The sequence below is a fragment of the Pan paniscus genome, chromosome 9 (assembly GCF_029289425.2).
Source record: "Pan paniscus chromosome 9, NHGRI_mPanPan1-v2.0_pri, whole genome shotgun sequence".
Taxonomy (NCBI): Eukaryota; Metazoa; Chordata; class Mammalia; order Primates; family Hominidae; genus Pan; species Pan paniscus.
The window spans coordinates 88,064,732-88,089,767 of NC_073258.2; the positions used below are offsets into that span (position 1 = coordinate 88,064,732).

The 25,036-nt window shown below is 35.9% G+C and overlaps 1 protein-coding gene across 6 annotated transcripts in view; it reads left to right on the plus strand.

Annotated features, from left to right (window-relative positions):
* Nucleotides 1-25,036, plus strand: part of TMEM135 (transmembrane protein 135) — a 273,828-nt gene that overhangs the window by 110,341 nt on the left and 138,451 nt on the right. For 4 of the 6 annotated variants that reach the window (XM_055093835.2, XM_003832983.5, XM_008958483.5 and 1 more), the window contains one exon: nucleotides 317-382. The exons of the other annotated variants lie outside the window; for them this stretch is intronic. In XM_055093835.2, coding sequence (XP_054949810.1) covers nucleotides 317-382 — 66 coding nt within the window. The remainder of the gene's footprint in view (nucleotides 1-316; nucleotides 383-25,036) is intronic. 6 annotated transcript variants of the gene reach the window in all.

Here is a 25,036-nt window from a genome sequence, read left to right on the forward strand (position 1 = left end):
TTTTCTTTCTTTCTTTCTTTCTTTCTTTCTTTCTTTCTTTCTTTCTTTCTTTCTTTTTTTTTTAGACAGGGTCTCACTCTGTCATCGAGGCAGTGGCTCAATCATAGCTCACTGTAGCCTTGAACTCGTGGACTCAAGTGATCCTCCTGCCTGAGTAGCTAGGACTATAGGCATATACAACTTATTGATTGTTCTCTAGAAGTTGCTGGATATATAATAGTATTGAATGTTTTTCACATTTAGGGTGTGGGATATACAATTGAGGAGAGATTGTAGATTATATATTTTTGCTGTTTTTTTTTTTTTTAATTTACAGGCCACAGAAACACTATTCAGAATGGGTGTAGCAAGAGGAACCATCACAACATTAAGAAATGGAGAAGTAAGATGAGAATTTTGATATAGTTATTAGTTGTTAATTTATAGTTTGCGATTTTAAAATATAAAATGTGATGAAATCTATGATGCTTTGTCTAAGAGAGAGATATCTGATGTATGTAATATTGAGTGTACCTGATGAACAAATCCGTTTTAATTCATAGTCATGTTGGAACCAGATCTTAGATTGAAAACAAATTACTGTCTTTTTACCTTTAGTTATCAAATATCTTTACTCTTAAAAAATGACATTTTATTAGTAACTTCTACAAATGTTTGTAATGAAAAAAGAATTCCTTAGCTTTTGCTTTCTTTCTATTTTGTGTTATACAGAACTGATACTTATTTCTTAAGATAAAATAATCGGAAATGTTGAACATTTACTACACGTGGAGAGAAGGGAAGGAAGAGGGTGAGGGAGAAGGAGAAAAAAGCTGGAGAGGATTTTGTCTGCAGATGCTAAGTTTTGACTTTTTAAAATACTCCTGTCAATCCTTTAGAAGATTTTTCTATCACCTCACATACATTTTCATTTTAAAATTATTACCAGCTTGATTACCACTTTGTCTGCTCTTTCTTTATTTTCTCCTTTACTAAGACAAATTTAGGTTGAGGTCGAATGTAACACCAAATTGTTATGTTCCTTTTTCTATTCTAATGGCAAGTACTTAAGGATAAAATACAGAAATCCCTATTTTTGAGGAGATGGGGTCTTGCTATGTTGCTTAGGCTGGTCTTGAACTCCTGGCCTCAAGCGATTATCCTGCCTTTACCTCACAAAGTGCCGGCATTACAGGCATGAGCCACCATGCCTAGACCTTAGAATTCCCTATTCTTGAATTAAGTTTGATGTTATTTAATGTAATATTTATAATTCAGAAACCTAAATATTTAATAGTGGAAGCGAGTATCTAAGGAGTTAAATAGAATTGTATTACTTCATGACTATAAATGTGTTGGTTGATGTATTTGCTCATTAGGCAGAAATGTGCCAACATTTGAAAAGTATGTACACTCTAAATATTTAATTATATATTGGCAAATCACCTTGGTATAATTTTTTTTTTTTTTTTTTTTTTGAGACAGAGTCTCACTCTGTCACCCAGGCTGGAGTGCAGTGGCGTGATCTTGGCTCACTACAAGCTCTGCCTCCCAGGTACATGCCATTCTCCTGCCTCAGCCTCCCAAGTAGCTGGGACTACAGGTGCCTGCCACAACGCCCGGCTAATTTTTTGTATTTTTTTACTGCAGACGAGGTTTCACCATGTTAGCCAGGATGGTCTCGATCTCCTGACCTCGTGATCCGCCCGTCTTGGCCTCCCAAAGTGCTGGGATTACAGGCGTGAGCCACCACGCCCGGCCTAACCTTGGTATAATTTGTAATGTATATTTTGTCTATACAGAAAGACTTAATTGATCCCTTTGTATTCTCAAACATTGAAGTATGTGGTGTCATTTTGAAAAAAGAAAACTTAGAGCAATAAGGTCAGACGTAATAATTTGCCTATGATGTCTAAAAATGAATTTCAGATTTTAGTAATTACTATATATTTTTTTCATAGGGTGGGCAACGAACTGTTGAACTTGTCTTCTTTTATAGGATGGTTAGGGAAATGTATGCAGCACAGCTGTATAAGTAATCACCTGAGCATATCAACGCATTGGATATATACTTATTTTACTTGATAGGGAGGAAATAGTTAAAATAGCTGGCTTTTGATCCATTTTTCTACTAATTATTAGGTGTTGTTCCATGTGGCCAACCTGGTTAACAAGTATTAGTGTCAGACAAAGTGTTTAAGCACTCTCTGACCTTCAGTTTCTATAATGAGGTTAAAAGTGTAAGATGCACATATATTTCTTACATTTTAAGAGCTCTGAAAATGGAATGTGTCTTCTAATTAATGGCACCTCATAGTTTCCATCTGCTATTCTTCACATTTTAATGTCTCTAAAATTAGGAAATTTCTTTTTTTCCCCACTGACTTTTTTGGTTCTCAGGAAATTTGTCTGTGGTATGTCAGGGTTGATAAAATAATATTTTATGGTTTAAAAAGTATAGAGTGATGTGTAGCATGCATTCATTAAATGGTAGTTAGGATAGGCCACTAATTAGTTTTAATTTAATGATTTGATTTTTGGAAGTAGAGGAGACAAAACAAAACAAAGATACTACTGAATACACACACGCGCACACACACACACACACACACACACACACACACACACACACACACGCCATAGATTTTCCGAGATGGTGGGCTAAATGCTATGGAAATGGGTGCTATGATTCCTGACTTTAGAGGAGCTTACTCTCTGGTGGGGGAAACAATTCTATCAATAATTGGAAAAAGGAAAAAGTCTGGGAGAGTGTGGAAATAGTTTAAGTTGAGTCTGGAACTAACCAGTGTCCAGATTCTACTTGGATTGTGCTAAATTTAAACTGTGTTTTAGTATAAGAACAATGGTAGATAATCTGTTTGATAGTAGGAGTAAACTAAAAGGTTAATAATTTAAAGGATTATTTAAAACACAACCTGAAATCGTTGTATTTATCAATATTGGAAAATTTATAATATGCTAAGGGAGGAGAGCGGCAAGTGGTTAATTTATTTGTCCTAGGGCATTTAAAAAAATGTGCTAGGCCAGTACTGCAAAAATATTTGTTAAGCGGGGATTCATAGGTAGCCTCATGACAAGTGTATCAGGTAAGAGAAAAAAAGTTGGTATATCCAAATTACAAAAATATCAGTCTTTCAGTGAATTTATCCAGATACATGATGACAATAAACTTTGCATGTGTTTCCTTCTCCCTGTTCTGGCTTTAATGCTGTATTTTGTGTACTTACTGGACATTTCTGCTTAGATATTTGAAGAAATTTTGAAATGGGAGAAGATTTTCTGCTCTCTGAAAGTAAGATAGTCTTTGAAGGTGTTTGAAACTTACTTTATAGGTTATAGTGTATTATAGGAGGTCTTAAGCAGAGGAGTCATACTTTATCTTTTAAAAATCCTCCTCTTAACTCTCCAAGGGAGAAATTACACTGGTCATCTTATAGATGAACTGAGGCTCAGAGAAGTTAAACATTTTGCCTGTGGTCAAATAGCTAGGAAATTGGAGAGCTAGGATTTGAACGCTTGTCTCCAAAGTTCATTGATTCTACTATGCAATATAATTGCCCTCAATGTACAGTAATTCACTTACTTAGACTAGAGTTTCCTAATTTTTATTAGCTGTAGGTAATTATTATTAGTTTGACAGTTGAAAAATAGCATTGCAGTTAAAGTTTCCAAGATAATCAGCAATGACTTTTATGCATTCTAATTATTACTATTATCTTTTCATGTTCACAGAATAATATATGGCTTAAAATGAATAGGAAAAAAATACCCTTCACAAATCTATTACCTCATTAAATGTTTAACTATGGTGATGTTCTTTATAAAGTCCTGTATAAGGAGTAGTTGGACCTTTGTGCATTAATTGACTCACATAAGCTGGAAAGGAGATCATTTTTCTGTGTTGAATTTTGTTTTTGAGATGGAGTCTCACTCTCTCGCCCAGACTGGGGTGCAGTGGTGCAGTCTAGGCTCACTGCAACCTCGGCCTCCCAGGTTCAAGTGATTCTCCTGCCTCAGCCTCCCGAGTAGTTGGGACCACATGCATCCACTACCACACCTGGCTAATTTTTGTTTTTTTTCGTAGAGATGGGGTTTCACCATGTTGGCCAGCATGGTCTCCATCTCTTGACCTCGTGATCTGCCCTCTTCCGCCTCCCAAAGTGTTGGAATTACAGGCGTGAGCCACTGTGCCTGGCCTGGGTTGAATTTTTTAAATGGGTTTCCCTATTTGAGGGGCTAACTTTTAAAATAATCATTAAAATTGATGAATGAACTACAGATTCAATAATCAGTAGTTATTGAATGTGCTTGGTTCAAAAGTGATATTTTTCTATTTCTGACAGAAAGATGTAGTCCTGTCTTCTGCCTTCTGGGTGTTTGTGTTTAGGGTGAAACAAGTACTTTGTTAGAAGATACGGTTACTCTCTTAAATTTATGTATTTTAAAAATTATCTCTTTTCTTATATAACTTGAGACTAAAGCAGAAATTGGTGTTTTTTCATTTGGTTTTTCTTAATCTCAATTTTTGAAAGAGAACAAAGTTTAACAATTCTTTACCATAGGAAGGCAGGATTTCAAACCCTGCTTCTTAATTAAATCATTTATTTTCTTTTTATCAGCTGATACCATATATCTTTCTTACAGCAGTGACAGAGAGTCACTGAGAATATGTAATGAACAAGCTAAGTGACTTCTGTAGCCAGTGAGTTGATTTGTCTATTGTGGCTCTATTGTTTGAATTTAAAAAATTTTTAAAATACCAGTCATATCTATTTTCATTTACTCAGGCATTTAAAATTTTCGTATATTTGTGTTTAGCATTATATTTGGAGTTTTAGAGAGATTCATGAATGGAAAGAGAAATATACCTGCCTGTTAATTCAGCAAGAATTTATTGAACAGTTCTATATTCCTGACATTGTTTTAGATGCCTGTGATGCATCAATGAATAAAACTGGCTGGTATCTCTAGCCTTGGGGAGCTTATAATCTAGCCTATTAATAGCTCATGTTCTAATTATGAAAGAAAATAAAAAACATGCACAACAATTAGGTAGTAATTGCAGTTACTAAACTTCAAAAGAATAAGCAAGTATATGGGTTAAAAGCTCAGGTAATTTAAATAATAAAGAAATAAATGACTAATTAAAGTGGGGTTCAATTAATTCAGAAGATGTCTTAAAGGAGGTATATCTTTTTTTTTTTTTTGGAGAGTTTATTAAATAATTTTTTTTTATCATACTTTAAGTTCTGGGATACATGTGCAGAACATGCAGCTTTGTTACATAGGTATACACGTGCCATGGTAGTTTGATGCACTCATCAACCCGTCATCTACATTAGTTATTTCTTCTAATGCTATCCCTCCCCTAGCCCTCCAACGCGCGACAGGCCCCAGTGTTTGATGTTTCCCTCCCTGGGTCCATGTGTTCTCATTGTTCAACTCCCATTTATGAGTGAGAACATTTGGTGTTTGGTTTTCTGTTCCTGTGTTAGTTTGCTGAGAATGATGGTTTCCAGCTTCATCTATGTCCCTGCAAAGGACATGAACTCATCCCTTTTTATGGCTGCATAGTATTCCATGGTGTATATGTGCCACATTTTCTTTATCCAGTCTATCACTTATGGGCATTTGGGTTGTTTCCAAGTCTTTGCTATTGTGAACAGTGCTGCAATTAACATACGTGTACATGTGTCTTTATAGTAGAGTGATTTATAATCCTTCATGTATATGCCCATTAATGGGATTGCTGGGTCAAATGGTATTTCTGGTTCTAGATCCTTGAGGAATCGCCACACTGACTTCCACAATGGTTGAACTAATTTACACTTCTACCAAAGTGTAAAAGCATTCCTATTTCTCCACATCCTCTCCAGCATCTGTTGTTTCCTGACTTTTTAATGATCGCCACTCTAACTGGCATAAGATGGTATCTTATTGTGGTTTTGATTTGCATTTCTCTAATGACCAGTGATGATGAGCTTTTTTTCATGTTTGTTGGCCTTATAAATGTCTTCTTTTGAGAAGTGTCTGTTCATGTCCTTTGGCCACTTTTTGATGGGGCTGTTTGTTTTTTTCTTGTAAATTTGTTTAAGTATCAGCCCCTTGTTAGATGGATAGATTGTAGAAATTTTCTCCCATTCTGTAGGTTGCCTGTTTGCTCTGATAATAGTTTCTTTTGCTGTGCAGAAACTCTTTAGTTTAATTTGATGCTATTTTCAGTTTTGGCTTTTGTTGCCATTGCTTTTGGTGGTTTAGCCATGAAGTCTTTGCCCATGGCTATGTCCTGAATGGTATTGCTTAGGTTTTCTTCTAGGGTTTTTATGGTTTTAGGTCTTACGTTTAAGTCTTTAATCCATCTCGAGTTAATTTTTGTTTAAGGTGTAAGGAAGGGGTCCAGTTTCAGTTTTCTGCATATGGCTAGCCAGTTTTCCCAACACCATTTATTAAATAGGGAATCCTTTTCCCATTGCTTGCTTTTGTCAGGTTAGTCAAAGATCAGATAGTTGTAGATGTGTGGCGTTATTTCTGAGGCCTCTGTTCTGTTGCATTGGCCTGTATATCTGTTTCGATACCAGTACCTTGCTGTTTTGATTACTGTGGCCTTGTAGTATAGTTTGAAGTAAGGTAGTGTGATGCCTCCAGTTTTGTTCTTTTTGCTTAGGATTGTCTTGGCTATATGGGCTATTTTTTGGTTCCATATGAAATTTAAAGTAGTTTTTTCTAATTCTGTGAAGAAAGTCAATGGTAGCTTGATGGGGATAGCATTGAATCTGTAAATTACTTTGGGCAATATGGCCATTTTCACAATATTACTTCTTCCTATCCATGAGCATGGAATATTTTTTCCATTCATTTGTGTCATCTCTTATTTCCTTGAGCAGTGGTTTGTAGATCTCCTTGAAGAGGTCCTTCATATCTCTTGTAAGTTGTATTCCTAGGTGTTTTATTCTCTTTGTAGCAATTGTGAATGGGCATTTGCTCAAGATTTGGCGTTCTCTTTGTCTATTATCAATGTGTAGGAATGCTTGTGATTTTTGCACATTGATTTTGTATCCTGAGACTTTGCTAAGTTGCCTGTCAGCTTAAGGAGATTTTGGGCTGAGACGATGGGGTTTTCTAAATATACAATTATGTCATCTGCAAACAGAGATAATTTGACTTCCTCTCTTCCTATTTGACTACGCTTTATTTCTTTCTCTTGCCGGATTGCCCTGGCCAGAACTTCTAATACTATGTTGAATAGGAGTGGTGAGAGAGAGGGCATCTTTGTCTTGCGCCCATTTTCAAAGAGAATGCTTCCAGCTTTTACCCAGTTAGTATGATATTGTCTGTGAGTTTGTCATAAATAGCTCTTATTATTTTGAGATATGATCCATCAATACCTAGTTTCTTGAGTGCTTTTAGCATGAAGGGGTGTTGAGTTTTATCAAAGGCCTTTTCTGCATCTGTTGAGATAATCATGTGGTTTTTGCCATTGGTTCTGTTTATGTGATGGATTACGTTTATTGATTTGTGTATGTTGAACCAGCCTTGCATCCCAGGGATGAAGCTGACTTGATCATGGCAGATAAGCTTTTTGATGTGCTGCTGGATTTGGTCTGCCAGTATTTTATTGAGGATTTTCGCATCGATGTTCATCAGGGATATTGGCCTGAAATTTCCTTTTTTTTGTTGTGTCTCTGCCACGTTTTGGTATCAGGATGATGCTGGCCTCATACAATGAGTTGAGGAGGAGTACCTCTTTTTGTATTCATCAGAATAGTTTCGGAAGGAATGGTACCAGCTCCTCTTTGTACCTCTGGTAGAATTCAGGTGTGAATCTGTCAGGTCCTGGGCTTTTTTTGGGTGGCAGGCTATTAATTACTGCCTCAATTTCAGAACTTGTTATTGGTCTAGTCAGGGATTCACCTTCTTCCAGGTTTAGTCTTGGGAGGGTGTATGTGTCCAGGAATTTATCCATTTCTTCTAGATTTTCTAGTTTATTTGCATAGAGGTGTTTCTAGTATTCTCTGATGGTAGTTTGTATTTCTGTGGGATCAATGGTGATATCTCTTTTATCATTTTTTTATTGTGTCTATTTTATTCTTGTCTCTTTCGTTCTTTATTAGTCTGACTCTGGTCTATTTTGTTAATCTTGTCAAAAAACCAGCTCCTGGATTCATTGATTTTTCAAAGGGTTTTTTGTATCTCTATCTCCTTCAGTTCTGCTCTGATCTTAGTTATTTCTTGTCTTCTACTTGCTTTTGAATTTGTTAGCTTTTGCTTTTCTAGTTCTTTTAATTGTGATATTAGGGTGTTGATTTTAGATCTTTCCCACATGCTTCTGTGGGCATTTGGTGCTATAAATTTCCCTCGAAAGTCTCCTTTAGCTGTGTCCCAGAGATTCTGGTACGTTGTGTCTTTGTTCTCATTGGTTTCAAAGAACTTATTTATTTCTGCCTTACTTTCATTATTTACCGAGTAGTCATACAGGAGCAGGTTGTTCAGTTTCCACTTAGTTGTGTGGTTTTAAGGGAGTTTCTTAATCCTGAGTTCTCATTTGATTGCATTGTGGTCTCAGAGACTGTTTGTTATGATTTCCATTCTTTTGCATTTGCTGAGGAGTGTTTTACTTCTAATTATGTGGTCAGTTTTAGAATAAGTTCTATGTGGTGCTGAGAAGAATGTATGTTCTGTTGATTTGGGTTGGAGATTTCTGTAGATGTCTATTAAGTCACTTGGTCCAGAGCTGAGTTCAAGTCCTGGATATCCTTGTTAATTTTCTGTCTCGTTGATCTAATATGGACAATGAGGTGTTAAACTCTCCCACTATTATTGTGTGGGAGTCTAAGTCTCTTTGTAGGTCTCTAAGGACTTGCTTTATGAATCCGGGTGCTCCTGTATTGGGTGCATATATATTTAGGATAGTTAACTCATCTTGTTGCACTGATCCCTTTGCTATTATGTAATGCCCTTCTTTGTCTCTTTTGATCTTTGTTGGTTTAAAGTCTGTTTTATCAGAGACTAGGATTGCAACCTTGCTTTTTTTTGCTTTCCATTTACTTGGTAAATTCTTCCTCCATCCCTTTATTTTGAGCCTATGTGTGTCTTTGCACATGAGATGGGACTCCTGAACACAGCACACTGATGGGTCTTGACTCTTTATCTAATTTGCCAGTCTGTGTCTTTCAATTGGGGCATTTAGCCCATTTACATTTAAGGTTAATATTGTTATGTGTGAATTTGATCCTGTCATTATGGTGCTAGCTGGTTATTTTGCCCATTAGTTGATGCAGTTTCTTCATAGTGTCGATAGTCTTTATAATTTGGTATGTTTTTGCAGTGGCTGATACTGGTTTTTCCTTTCGATATTTAGTGCTTCCTTCAGGAGCTCTTGTGAGGCAGGCCTGGTGGTGACAAAATCTCTTAGCATTTGCTTGTCTGTAAAGGATTTTATTTCTTTTTCGCTTATGAAGCTTAGTTTGGTTGGATATAAAATTCTGGGTTGAAAATCTTTTCTTTAAGAATGTTGAATATTGGCCCTCACTCTCTTGTAGGGTTTCTGTAGAGATACCCGCTGTTAGTCTGATGGACTTCCCTTTGTGGGTAACCTGACCTTTCTCTCTGGCTGCCCTTAACATATTTTCCTTCATTTTAACCTTGGTGAATCTGACAATTATGCGTCTTGGGGTTGCTCTTCTCGAGGAGTATCTTTGTGGTGTTCTCTGTATTGCTTGAATTTGAATGTTGGCCTGTCTTGCTAAGTTGGGAAGTTCTTCTGGGTAATAACCTGAAGAGTGTTTTCAAACTTGGTTCCATTCTCCCCATCATTTTCAGGTACACCAATCAAACATAGGTTTGGTCTTTTCATATAGTCCCATATTTCTTGGAGGCTTCCTTCATTCCTTTTTAGTCTTTTTTTTCTAATCTTGTCTTCACACTTTATTTTATTAAGTTGATCTTCAGTCTCTGATATCCTTTTTCCACTTGATCAGTTCGGCTATTGATATGTGTATGCTTCACAAAGTTCTCATGCTGTGTTTTTCAGCTCCATCAGGTCATTTATTTTCTTCTCTAAACTGGTTATTCTAGTTAGCAATTCCTCTAACCTTTTTTCATGGTTCTTAGCTTCCTTGCATTGGGTTAGAACATGCTTCTTTACCTCAGAGGAGTTTGTTATTACCCACCTTCTGAAGCCTATTTCTGTCATTCCTCAAACTTATTCTCTGTCCAGTTTTGTTTCCTTCCTGGCCAGGAGTTGTGATCCTTTGGAGGAGAAGAGGCATTCTGGTTTTTGGAATTTTCAGCCTTTTTGCACTGGTTTTTCCTTATCTTTGTGAATTTATTGGTACCTTTGTTCTTTGATGTTGGTGACCTTCTGATGGGGTTTCTGTGTGGACATCCTTTTTGTTGATGTTGTTGTTACTCCTTTCTGTTTGTTAAATTTTCTTTCTAACAGTCAGGCCCCTATGCTGCAGGTCTGTTGGAGTTTGCTGGAAGTCTACTCCGGACCCTGTTTGCCTGGGTATTCACCAGTTGAGGCTGCAGAACAGCAAAGATTGCTGCGTGTTCCTTCCTCTGGAAGCTTTGTCCTAGAGTGGCATCCACCAGATGCCAGCTGGAGGTCTCCTGTATGAGGTGTCTGTTGACCCGTGCTGGGAGGCGTCTTCCAGTCAGGAGGCATGGGGGTCAAGGACTCACTTGAGGAGGCACTTTGTCCCTTAGCAGAGCTCCAGCGCTGTGCTGGGAGATCTGCTGCTCTCTTCAGAGCTGGCAGGCAGGAACGTTTAAGTTTGTGGAAGCTGGGCCCACAGCCTCCTCTTCCCCAGGTTTTCTGTCCCAGGCAGATGGGAGTTCTATCTATAAGCCCCTGCCTGGGGCTGCTGGCTTTCTTTCAGAGATGCCCTGGCCAGAGAGCAAAGGAGGTACATCTTCAAACTGAGCTTTGAAGAAACTAATGAGCATTAAGCAAGGAGAAGAGGCCAAAAGGCTTTGCCAGTTAGGAGAAACAATATGAAAAGGGGCATAGTTGAAGATTAAAGTGAGGTACTAGGGACAGGTAACTTTAATTGCAGAATCTAAAAGGAAAGCAGGGTGGGTGGTGTCATGTTGAAGGGAAGTAACATTTGTTGAGTGCCTTTATATGCCCTAGGAGCGTTATAATTATCCAGCTCATTCATACATCAAAACAACTTTCCATTTTTGGTACTCTTATCACTGTTTTTCCAAAAGAGGTATTTCAGGTTCAAGACAGTGTAGTGTTTTTTTTTTTGTTGTTGTTTTAATCACATTTCCCTGAGAATTTGTGATATGAGTGCTTAGGGTATTGATAAGCTTGTGGTAGAATCAAGAATTAGTATTCTGTCTCCCAACTGGAGTAGCCAGTGTCCTATGCTAAGCCAGTACTGCAAACATATATGTTAAGCAGGGATTCATAGATAACCTCATGACAAAATTATCAGCTAAGAGAAATAATGAAAAAATATTAGTCTGCATGTCAGTAGACTTTACTAGCTGAGACCTTGGACAGTTTACTGAACTCCTCACAACTTCAGCTTTATACTTCAGAAAATGAGCTGATTAGATGATCTTTAAGGTCCTATATGGCTTTAACATTTTCTGCTTACAGGCAGCTTTGTATACCCTTTGTGCCTAGGTAGTGGTGTCCAACCTTTTTGGCACGAGGGACTGGCTTCGTTGAAGACAATTTTTCCACGGGGGGCTTGGTTTTGGGATGAAACTGTTCTACCTCACATCATCATTAGATTATCAAAGGGGGCACACAACCTAGATCCCTCCCATGTGCAGTTCAAAATAGGGTTCACGCTCTTATGAGAATCTGCTGCCACAGCTGATCTGACAGGAGGCCAAGCTCAGGCAGTAATGCTCGCTTGCTTGCTGCTCACCTCCTGTTGTGCGGCCTGGTTCCTAACAAGCCAGGGACCAGTACCTGTACATCTCCCAGGGGTTGGGAACCCCTGTGCTTAATTAAGCCTTTAAAGTTGTGGTTATAAACTTTCACCGAGCTTGAGAATTGCCCATCGAGCTCTTCAAAACTATGGGTACCTGGGCTCCATCACCAAAGACTTTGTCTATGAGGTCCAGTTTGGGGCTCCAGTATCTATATTTTTTAAAATGTCCACTGATTTTAATACTTAGCTACTGTTGTAAACCACTGTTTTAGAAGTATTTTTAAATTCTTTCTTCTTTGAACTCAGGGAAGGTACACTCTGTATGAGACAACACAGGTTAAGAAATAGAAAAATTTAAAGTATATTTAAAGATTTTTGTATGTAAAGTAGAACAGAGTATTAAGGTTTGTTGCTGTTTTAGCAAGAAGGAAAAGTAGGTTTTTTTTTTTTTTACCTACTTTTGTTTTGTATTACGACACGGTATTAGGTATTCTGAATGATTTATTAGAATGGATTTTTTTAAACCTTCCAGGAGCATGGTGTACATAAGTAATATAGAATATTTAATTTTAGACTGATTGCTAGAGTGAGAGTAGGGACTCCTTGTTAGGGATTTCTATTTCTTAAAGTTTAACACCTGGCTGGCACAAAATAAGGATCTCAATATATGTCCGATGAATAAGTAAAAGATTTATTGAGACAGAACTCAAGTGGCAAATACTACTTTAATTCAATCAGCTTTCATTTAAGATAAGTATATCTTTATGGATTTGTGTGGATACTTATAAATATTGATGTTATTTTAAAATCATGATATTTATAATACAGTGATAATTATTTTTGACATTAAATTTTTTCATGAAGAATATTCATGAATTAAATAATTAAATAATATTTAAAGAATACAATTTACATATTTGATATTTCTTATGCACAGATACTTGATTATTCAGATATTAAGATGTATTTCCAACATTACTAAAATTATTGTACTTAATTTTAATATTATATTTAAAGAAACCAAGCATTTTCTTATTGTTGAATGTGAATTCTTTATACAAGGAAACCTAGAAGTAAACTCTCAAATATATATTTTTAATGTTGCATCTATTTTTTCTTATATATTTTTGTTATTATTTTTGTCTTTACTACTTCCATTCTAGCACTACCTCAGGAAAAAATGTAAGTCTTTAATAAGCAAAGTATTAGTTCAAGTAGTTCAAGTAGTGAAATCTCTGAGACTGATGCCTAGTAGAATGCCAGGAACTGGTGGCTTGTAAAATCTAATCAAATAAACAAATATTCATTGATAGCATCCTAAAGGCAAATGTGATGCGTGGCACTGGAATCAGATCTAGTGTTCCTTCTTTTTTCTTTGTTCCCCTTAATAATTATTATGAGGTAGATTAGTAGATACTGGGTTTTAATTGTAAACTAAACCAAAATGGTTTCAGCTTTCAAAAAGTTTTATAGTCTCGTGGCTGAGTCATAACCTGCTACTTAGGACCCTGCCAGTGTTGTCTTCTGTAAACAGAACAGCAGCAAGCTCATGCATTGCTTTGTGAGAAATAAATTAGATAATATCTATAAGGCAGCTAGCACAATGTCTGCCACATGTCTGCCACAAAATAAGCCTATTAGAATTAGCCTGTTCTAAATCTTATTTTTATTTTATTACGTATGTTGTATTATTTTCTATATTGGGGTGAGTAAATGGAGATCTTATGTTTATTTATAACAGTGTGTGAACTGGTAGTTGATAATAAAAGACAGAGTTTTGATATTTTGATCCACAGCTATACTAATAGCAGTGTTATTGGCACTTCTGAGTGATTATTTCCTTCCTGTGTGAGTCATGATATTTGGGTTGGCATTTGTTGCCAGTGCCCTCTGCTGTCTAGTGCCAGTATCTCAGTAATATACAAAACATGTTTAATCACAAACTTGATGTGTACTACTCAACCAAATTCTGCTGATCATGTTTTTGTTTCTTTGCATAAAGTAAATATAACAAGGGAAGTGCAATAATAGAAAAAACTGACTTGTACAAACAAACATAAGAATCCTATTAGCCAAACAGGGTAAAGTTATAACATGGTGAAAACTTAGTTTTGATAATTGCAAGTCTTAGTTGAGCAGAAGTCCCACTGAGATTGATGAGACACTGGCCTTCCAGAAATGCAGACTAAGGCTTAGTTGATCCTGTCAAAGAAAATTGGATTATCACTTTTGCAATAAAACAGAGCTCTGATTTATCTATCATATTTTAATGGGAAGAAAATATTAAGATACCTTACACATGTCTATTGCCATTGAAATGTACTTTCTATTAACATGATTCATTTCTGCCCATATCCCCATATCACGTAGGAAAAAAAAGAATTCTGACCACTCTAGAATGTTCCTGATAACTTTTTCAAGTCTATTCTTTTATTCTTCTGTTGTTGGTTTTCAAATTGGATACTTAGTAAGCTGTACATAATCTATTAGAATATAGCCTAGAAGAGTTAGAATGATTTTTCCTTTTTAAGCAGCAATTCAAATATAGCAGTGTTAAAAAGCATGTGGTGAGAATGGATAGCATCTAGAGAAGAAGAGAGGAAATAAGTATGGAAAAGAATCTTGAGAAAAAGGAAAGAGATATGATATGGCCTAGGGAGTATTTATTATAAGCAAGGTACAGTAAGTCCTCATGTCATGTCATCGATAGCTCCTTGGAAACTGTGACTTTAAGTGAAATGCCTTACAGCAGGTCCTCCAATCATGTCCCTTTGTTCAATGCCCTTTTGTTATAACATTGATGAGGGGAAACATAGTTTTGTTTGTCATACATTGTTTCACTTAAAATAGCAGTTGTCAAGAACCTATCAATGACATTATGTTCAGATATACTGTATATACAGAGACATCCCAATCCTATCTCTAATGTGGTGGGAAGAAATTAGTTTTGAACACAGAACAGAAAGTTTGAGATAACTGAAGCCACTGGTCATCACTTTCAGGGTGATAAAGCATTAAAAAAGGCTTCAAGAAGGTTGTGGAGTTACTATTAATATCTTGCTTATGTAGAAGAAATGTATCTTTTAATAGCCATAAGTCTGGATGGTATAGATACTGAACCATGAGAGGAAGAAGACTGGACTAAGTATAATAATATCTTGATATTTATTTCAGTTCTCCAATTCCATGAATCAAAACAACATATTATATTTTGGCAGGTTCTTAGAAAATTTATACTTCATGCCAGAATCACATCATAAAGCATTAAGCTTCAGAACTTGTATTTTATTCTTTCTGGAATATTTTATCCTTGTCACTAAATCTGCTTTAAATAGCTTACCGTGTTATATGCATTATTGCATACTTCTGATGAACAAACAGTTTATTTTGAAAAGTTTGGTGTAGACCAAGAAGGCCAAAGGTCAAACCAAGATTTTAAAAATATCAGATCACAATGTTTAAGTTTGTTGGCCTTGTCTGTACCAACTCTGTGTGTGCCTTTCTACACTGAGATGATTATCTTTTGAAATTCCCTTATTTTCTTCATAATAGTCACTCTGCTTTTGATTTAAATACAAAAATAAATGTGTCATAATTTTGTCCTTAAACAAAACAAACAACGTCTGTTTAAGTATGGAACAATTAGGTTTTATTTTTCAAAAATTAGAAGGGTTCTTAAGATCATATCAATTTGTTTTGATTCTAATGGGAAGAGCTTTAGGTCAAGAAAGCAATTATTTCCACATGGGTAAGGCTGTACCTCCGCTACACCAACCACCCACTAAACTTAAATTTGTCTACTCTGGTTGTATAGCTAGATGTGGTTGAATGTATTAGAAGACACAGGCTTTATTTAAGAAACAAAGATTTTAGATATATAGAAAATGTTTCTTTGTAGAAACATACCAAAAGAATTTTGCATATAATATTAGGTGAGTTCAGCAGCAAGTAACTTAAACACTTTGAATTAGCAAATAAATTTAACTTTATACATATGTGTATGGCCAAATGTAATTTTTACCATTTTGTTTGCACATCATTTTTATTTTTAATTGACTCTTGTGTTCTCAGTAGGTAAGTGCTGTAGTTTGGATATTTGACCCTCCAAATCTCATGTTGAAATTTGATCACCAGTGTTGGAGGCCCACCTAATGGGAGGTGTTTGGGTCATGGGGGCGGATTCCTTATCAATGACTTGGTGCCTTCCTTGTGGTAATGAGTGAGTTTCTATTCTGTTAGTTCCCATGAGAGCTGGTTGTTAGAAAGAGCCTGGCACCTCCTTGCCCCTTCCTGTCTCCCCATGTGATGTCTTCACATGCCGGCTCCCCTTTGCCTTCTGTCATGAAGAGAAGCAGCTTGAGGCCCTTACCATATGCATATGCTAGCCCCATGTGTCTTGTACAGGCTGCAGAACCATGAGCCAAATGAATCCCTTTTTAAAAAAATAAATCACCCAATCTCAGGTATTCCTTTTTAGTAACACAAATGGACTAAGATAGTGAGTTTGCTATATAATGGCAAGTATTGTTTTAGATGGTTCAGTAGGGATGTGGCAGGTCAGAACAGAGAAGATTTGTATTTAATGATAAAGAGATGTCATTAATTTCAAATAGGAAATTGTACAAATTTCTATATACCTTTGAATTTTAGAGGATTGAAGTCCATGGGAAAGATTGTTAAGGTAGGTTGAAGAGTTGAAGGAATTTGATAAAAGTCTGGTTTAGTGATTTTCACTGTAGTGGTTTTAGCCTAATGGGTGGGATTGAAGTCAGGTTATAGTGGGTTAGGGAGTGAGTGAATGAGAGGGGAGGATGAATAAGATTTTACACATTTATACCTCTTTTTTCAGGAAGGTGGTTTCAAGAAGAGAGTTAAAGGACAGTATCAAGAGGGAAAGCTCAGGGGTTAAAAAACAGTGCATCCCATGCATATAACAACTTTCTTTTCTTATTGTTTAAAGTGTCCCATTAGCCAGTGCTGAGTGCAAATCTGGCTTTAATATTAATATAATATACATGCTAGCAGTCCTTTTGATATAATTTTCAGTAATGGATTGTAAAATCATCAAGTGAAAGAACATTTAATAGGCAGAATCACAGTTGACTGTAAAATCTCTGAGACTAATTAGAGCACATAGGGCATTGGCTAACTCCAGATTGCCCCAACTGAAAGCACTTTACCATTGCCTCACCCTTTCATTTTAAAATATTTTCCACAAAATGTGGACCTAATCCATCCTACCTACATCCTACATCCTACTTGTGAGATTTTTAACCTCATTTATCATTGCTAATTTTGATAGAGTTCTTCTGTATATCTAATGGAATGCTCTTAGTTGAAACCCTTCATTTCTTGTTATTTTTTCACTGACTGTTGCATTTAATAAGTATTTGGTGTTCATTATGAGAATACAGAATGAGGAAATACATGATTATTATAACTTTGAATGCCTTCTATAATCTTGGAAACTTATTAGATTTTAAAAACCAGTTTTATTGTGGTATAATAGCCATAAGTTATACTCACTGAAAGTGTGTAATTCAGTAATTTTTAAATATATTTATGGAGTTATATAGCCATAATCAAATCTAGTTTTTGAATATTTCTATCACTCTAAAAAATATTTGTTGCTATCACTTCCCATTGCTACTCCCAGGCCCAGGTAACCACTAATCTTTTTGTCTCTTTTTTTCCATTTCTGCCCTCTGTGGGTATATTGTAATACAGTTCTGACACTAACTGCCCATCAGTTAGTATCAGACTCCACAGGTTTAAGAGTTTGGCCCTCCAGAAGACTGCTCTCAATTCAGATGCCAGCCACAAATGCGGAACATTCATGCTTCTGACGACTGACTATAAAATTGGAGATTCCCAATTGTATAGGTTCAGTAATTCTCTGGAATGACTCACAGAGCTCACTAAAAATGTTATACAGTTTTATTATAAAGGGTACACATAAGACAAGGTTTGGAAGGGACCTGGACCTAAAGCTTCCATGCCCTCTCCCTGTAGAGTCAGGGTACATTACCCTCTCTGCATGTCAGTATGTCCACCAAGCCTCAGTGTTCAGAGCTTTTATTGGGGTTTCAGTATATGGGTGTGATTGATTAAATTATTGGCCATGTGATTGAACTGTCTCCAGCTCCCCTCCTGTCCTTGGAGGTGCTGTTGGCCTAGAGTTCCAACCCTTTAATCATGTGTTTGGTTTTTTTGGTGACCAGTCCCTAGCTGGAAGCTATCACCATGAGCAACCTCATCAGCATAGCAAAGACAGTACGGTCACCTATGAAATTCCAAGGGTTTTTGAAGCCCTGTGCCAGGAACTAGGAACAAAGTCCAGATATATTTTTATTATGCCACAATCTAAACTCTGTTTTTCTGAAAATTTTATGTACATGTAATTATACAATATATGCCCTTTTGAGTCTGCCTTCCTTTCCTTAACATAATGCATTTTGTTTTTTTGAGATGGAGTCTCACTGTCTTCCCCAGGCTGGAGTGATTTCAGCTCCCTGCAGCCTCTGCCTCCCAGGTTCAAGTGATTCTCCTGCCTGAGTCTCCTGAGTAGCTGGGACTACAGGGGTGCGCCACTACACCTGGCTAATTTTTGTATTTTTAGTAGAGACGGGATTTCACCATGTTGGCCAGGTGAGTCTTGAACTCCTGACCTCAAGTAATCTGCCTGTCTCGGCCTCCCAAATTGCTGGGATTATAGGTGTGAGCCACCATGCCTGTCCAACATAATGTTTTTGAGGTCCATTCATATCAGTACGTTTTTTTTCCCATTTCATGACTGAATAGTATTCCATTGTTTGGATTACATTTTGTTTATGGACATATTAATTGACCATTTGGATTATTTCCAGTTTTCAGTTATGAAAATTGGAGAGAAGTCTTTGGGTTGACATATGTTTTAATTTCTCTTGACTTGATTCCTAAATGTACAATTGTTAGGTCATAAGAATAATGCTTAAAAAAAAAAGTAGTTCCATTTTACATTGCCACTTGGCAGTGTGTGAGGGGTCCAGTTTGTCAGCATCCTTGCAAACATTTGGCATGATCAGACTATTTTATTATAGCCATTCTAGAAATGTATGGTAATTTTTATGGTAATTTTCATTTCCCTAATGACTAGTGATGTTGGACTTCTTTTCATAGTGCTTATTGGGCATTTGTATATATTTTGTGAAATGTCTATTAAATTTTCTTGCCCTTTTTTCATGGGGTTTATTGTCTTATTACTGAATTGCAGGAGGTGACTTTGAAAAATTTTTCATTTTGGATCAAATCTTTTATTAAATATAGGATTTGGGAATATATTTTCCCAGATCGTGGCCTGTGTTTTCACTTTCTAAATAGTGCTTTTTGAAGACAAAATGTTCTAAATTTTGATGACGTTCCATTCATTAATTTTTTTTTCTGTTATGAGCTATACTTTTGCTATCATATCCAAGAAATCTTTACCTAGTTGGGGGTCACAAAGATTTTCTCCTTTGTTTTTCATTTAGGTCTGTGATCTGTTTTGAGTTTACTTTTAAATACGGTGTGAGGTACTCTGGTTTCTCTTCAGATCATATAAGTCTTTGTTTCACCTTTTAAATACGGTTTGAGGTGAAAATCCGAGTTCATTTTTTTTTAATTTTTTGCCTGTGTGTATTCAGTTGTACCAGCAGCATTTTTTGAAAAGTCTGTCTTTGCCCATTGAATTGCTTTGGCATCTTTGTTAAAAAACAGTTGACATAAATGTCAGGGTTTATGTCTAGAATTTCTGTGGTTCTGATTCTACTAATATAGAGCAAGACTCTGTCCCGTGCATTCCAACTAAAAACCCTGGACAGAATACACAGCACAGCTGTTTGAGGTCTCTGAAGAGTAAATAATAGCAGGAGGTTCAGGATGCACTTCCAACCTGGAGGTATGACTGATACTGGCAAGTTTTCTGTTTTTTTCTGTTGTTGTTGTTGTTGTTTTCTCTCCCCTTTTCCCCTTTCTTTTTCTCCCAGCTTGGACTCCAGGGCATCTTATTCTTGGTCTGCACAACAGATGCAGACAGAAAAATCCTCTTTTTCTCTGTTTATGGTCAGAGGACTGGAAAGAAGGGCCCCTGTGCGAAGGAGTCTGTGTGGAAAATCACTGTTTTCTTTGTGTTTTGTATTCTGGTTTTTGTTTTACTTTTCTGGTGGGACCCCAGGTAAGCCTTAATCATGAGGCCGTTCCCCTGCAATGGTGGTGGTGGTGGCAATGGCAACTATGCAGGCATTTAAAACTCTGAAAGATAATCTTTTTCTTTGACCAGATAAACTGGAAAAATGGGCCCCTGTAGCCCAAAGAATGAGGGGAGAATATCTGTTAGTTTTTGCTTTTTTCCCCCCTTTCTTGCCACTTCTCCACAAGGCAGATGCAGTTGCAGAAAGTATATGAGTGTGTGTGGAGGCAAAAACACCAGTTTTGTAGCCAGAGAATTAAGACAAGGGGTCTAGGAGACAGATAGTGTTGGGGAAATTATGGAGAGGAAGTAGGTAGAGAAAAAGATGACCTAAATCTGTGCATGAAGACCCAGACTCATCCCTAAGCTGAGCATGTGTGGAACTTTTTCAAGGAGATGAAATAAAAAGTTTGATAACTGAACTACATTGTAGACCACCGTCTTTGTCCTAGATTGGCTTTTAGGGACACATATGAGGATAGAGTAAACATCACTAAAAAGACTTGGGAAACTGAATTGACTTTGAAGTCACAGCCCACCAGGTAGGTTGGGACTTGTGGTTTGAAGCTAACAGGGTTGATTGTCAACAACAACAAAAATATTAAAAATGAAAACAAAAACAAATCCATTCTCCAGAGGACCAAAAGCCTTTAGCATGACCAAGAGTGTCAAAATGCAATATTTAAGGTCTCCCTCCCCTTTCTGGGATACACTCCAACATGATTGGACATAACCAAGACTCAGGGAAATCATCAACTGTTGTAGGAAAAACAGCAGCTAACAAATGCCATTCCTAAGATGACCTGGATACTGGAATTATGACAAAGTTCTTAGAGCAGCTATTATAACTCTGTCCTGTTGAAGTCAGAGCAAACACTTTTGAAGTGAAGAGAAAGAATGAAGTTCTCAGCAAGGAAAGTAGAAAAAGAACCAACAGAAACTTTTAGGATAGGAAGTAGCAATAATCCAAATATATTAAAATACTAAAATACCTAAAAATGTTCTAGATGAGTCCAACAGCAGAATGGAGGGGACAGAAAAAAGATTAAGTGAAATTGAAGAAAGGGCAATAGAAATTATAATATCTGAACAGTAAAGATAAAAGACAATAAAATGAGCACAGTGTAGAGATCTATGGGATGATAGAAAAGGTATAACAATTACGTCATAAGAGACCCAGAGGAGAGGACAAAGAGATTGGTACAGAAAAAGTACTGAAGAAATAATAGCTGAAAACTTTCATCTTTGGTGAAAGACACATTTACAGATTCATAATATTCAGTAAATTCCAAAAATGCCAAATATCGTGTGATTCAATTTATATGACATTCTGCAAAAGCAAAAACTGTAGACATGGAGACCCAGATCAGTGTTTGTCAGAGATTGGAAGTGCAGGGAAGGGTTGATTACAAAGACAGAATGAGGGAATTTTCTGAGTGATGAAATTGTTCGGCATAGTGATACTAATAATGGATACATGACTCCACGTATTTGTTAAAACCTATAAATTATAGGTTAAAACTTATAAAGTAAATTTTATTGTAATTAAAATATTAAAAAGTAATTCTTAAGATAAAAAATGTATTGAGAGCAGTAGTGCTCAGAACACTTTGGTTCTAATGATTTCACCTGGCGTATTGAAGATTAAGGTGCACAATTAAAGAGGCTAGTTCTACAGATTCTTTTATGAGAATTGAATCATTGTAGTTTGTGTTTCTATATGATGATAAACTATTCAATTTCCTTTTGAATGAGGGTGGCTTTTTTTTTTAAAGAGAGAATTGTTTTCATGGAGTGTATTTGAAATGAGAGTAAGCCTTAATATTCTTATTAAAGTGTAAGGAAAAGAACTTGAAAAGCATTTGCCAAAACTAAAAATATAGAATGATATTTTTATATGTAATATCTACTAGTATTAAAATGAAGTTTCTACTTATTGCCTTTTCATGAAAACTTGTTTAGTGTGTTTGCATTTCAAATGAAATGTACGTTTTTTATTTTTTATTAATATTAGGTGTGAACAGTGTATATTGTGTGACCTACATGCTATTTTAAACAGATTCTGCACTCAAATTAAGATAAGAAAAAGGAACAAAAGCTCTCTTTTGATTGTGTTTAAGTTATGGTTTCTTGTCCATTGCCCAGACTTGTAATACTGGATCTTCTTCATCTATTACAGGTTGTTGAATATAATCTGTAGTAATTGTATATACCTAGTTATGATAAAATTATTTAAATGGTAGCACCTTAACTAAGGTGCTGTGAGTGGTAGATGATGAGAAATATGTGTTTGTGAGCAGAAATTTGAATCTCCTTGCATCACTAACATCTAAGTATATGGCAAATACAATTTCTGTTTGCTTTTCTTCTTTCACAGTGTTTGATTATTAAAACAATTGACTTTAATGTTAATATTATGGAGATGTCTGCAGGTACTTTCATTTACTACTTTTTATTTTACTTCATGGAAGATCAGATTTCCTTTATGAAATTTTTTTTCTCTAGAAAATTTTTGTGTTTTTTAACTGTTTTCTAGACACCGGTGAATGTAATAATAAATGAGCTATGGTTTCTGCTTTCATAGATCTCACTTTTAAAATTGTTTCATTTGTGTTTTTAAATTTTTCTCTTGAATATTTACTGCTAAATATTTTAAATGTGATTTTCTTTGTGTAATGGCCTACTTTTATATAGAATATAACTAGAATTATATTTATCTTAGGATCTTAGTATGGTATTAGATAGAATTTTTAATCATATGCATATAATCTGTTAGGATTTGATTACTTTTAATTCCAGTAGAACATGTTTCCAAGAGTTGAGGTTAATGGAGGGCAATGAGAGAAAGCTATCGATTGAAGCTGAAAGCTCTACTGTATCTGAATTGTAGCTGTCTAAATTACTGATTTTTTAAAATTAACATGAGTTGGTAATCACTAATTTTTTTTTTTTTTTTTAAGACAGAGTCTCGCTCTGTTGCCCAGGCTGGAGTGCAGTGGCTCAATCTTGGCTCACTGCAATCTCTGCCTCCTGGGTTCAAGCGATTCTCCTGCCTCAGCCTCCTGAGTAGTTGGGATTACAGGTGTGTGCCACCACGCCCAGTTAATTTTTGTATTTTTAGTAGTGACAGGGTTTCACCATGTTGGTCAGGCTGGTCTCGAACTCCTGACCTTGTGATCTGCCTGCCTCAGCCTCCCCCAGTGTGGGGATTACAGGCGTGAGCCACCACGCCTGGCCATCACTAAAATTTTTTTGTTATTTGTTTTCTCTATACTCAATAGTAAAGTTAAAGGTAAGTTAAATTTAGCTTTTAATGTTTTAATTCCTAAAACACTATTTTCAAAAAGGACATTACAGTTAAATTGTCTGATAAAAGTAAGGTGGATTTCTTAGGATAATTGAAATGTATGCATTGACACTAAAACTTGTGAATGGACTTACTTTCTATATGCTATGTGTTTAAAAATTCTGGCCAGGTGCGGTGGCTCACGCCTGTAATCCCAACACTTTGGGAAGCTGAGGTGGGTGGATCACCTGAGGTCAGGAGTTCGAGACCAGCCTGGCTAACACGGTAAAACCCCATCTCTACTAAAAATACAAAAATTAGCTGGGCGTGGTGGCGGGCACCTGTAATCCCAGCTAGTTGGGAGGCTGAGGCAGAAGCATCGCTTGAACCTGGGAGGTGGAGGTTGCAGTGAGCTGAGATCATGCCATCACACTCCAACTTGAGCAACAGAGCCAGACTTCGTCTCAAAAAAAAAAAAAAAAAAATCCGAGAGTTAAACGATTATTTACCTTTTTTGTTCTAAGAGCACGTTCAGTGAACATTTTCTACTTAGAAAAATTTTGCAATATATCTTTCAAGTATTTTAGAATGTTTTAAATTCATAAGGTATTTAATGTCACAGTTGTTTTGTTTGTTCTTTTAGAATATTATATGTGAAATTGAAACCTTGTCTCTGATTTGTTTTGTGAATTATCTGTGATCCAAAGAAGTCATCAAAAAATTAAAGAATGGGTATATGAATATCACATATTTATTGTACAAGAACTGTTTGATTTTCGATAGCCTTTCTATTTAATATTACCTGAATAATTGGATTAATTATTTTATTTAACAGTTTTCAGCCTTCAGTAGTAATAGAGTATGACTTTTAATGTTGGTCTGGGAAAAATGCATCATGAGGAATTAATCTGTAATTTAGACTAAGAAAATGGCTTTTGGGTAAAAAATTCATAGAATGAAGGGTCTGACGATTACTTTAGGTCTTTAAGAACAAAAGACAATACATAGTGAATTTTAGAATATTACTGCTTAGCTCATATAGTAAATGAAGGAGTTTCTAGTGGCAAATATGTTTGAGAAACTATAGATATGACAAATTGTGTGGACTTTATGTGTATTTCATAGTGTGTGTAAGATGCCCCCCTTTTTTTCCCTTAAATAGTATTGTGTTATATAAGAGACTCTAAATATAATGAAATCATTGTCTTTATTCTGTATAGATTACTTTTTGTATTGAATGCCTGTAGCTTCTAGCACAATGCCTGGAATGTTGATGTTGTTACATACTCTTATAAGTTAACAATGATTTATAAGAATTTAATGTACCCAAGATGGAAGTATTAACACACGTTGGTTTACCTTTGTGAAAACCCAGTATGGCAAACATCCTGTTTGCTAAATAAAAACTTAGGGTGCCACTTTGTATATTATAAAATGATTTTTCAGTTAAAATTTCTTTTTATTTTAGAAAATTTTAAGCTTATACAAAAGTAAAGAGGATAATCCCCCAATGTAGCCATCATCCAGTTTTAATAATTCTCACTGATTGCCAGTCTTCTTTATATCCCTAACCACTACTACCTTCCCTCAATAATTTTGAAGCAAATTTCAGACATCATATCACTCTATGTAAATATTTCAGTATGTATC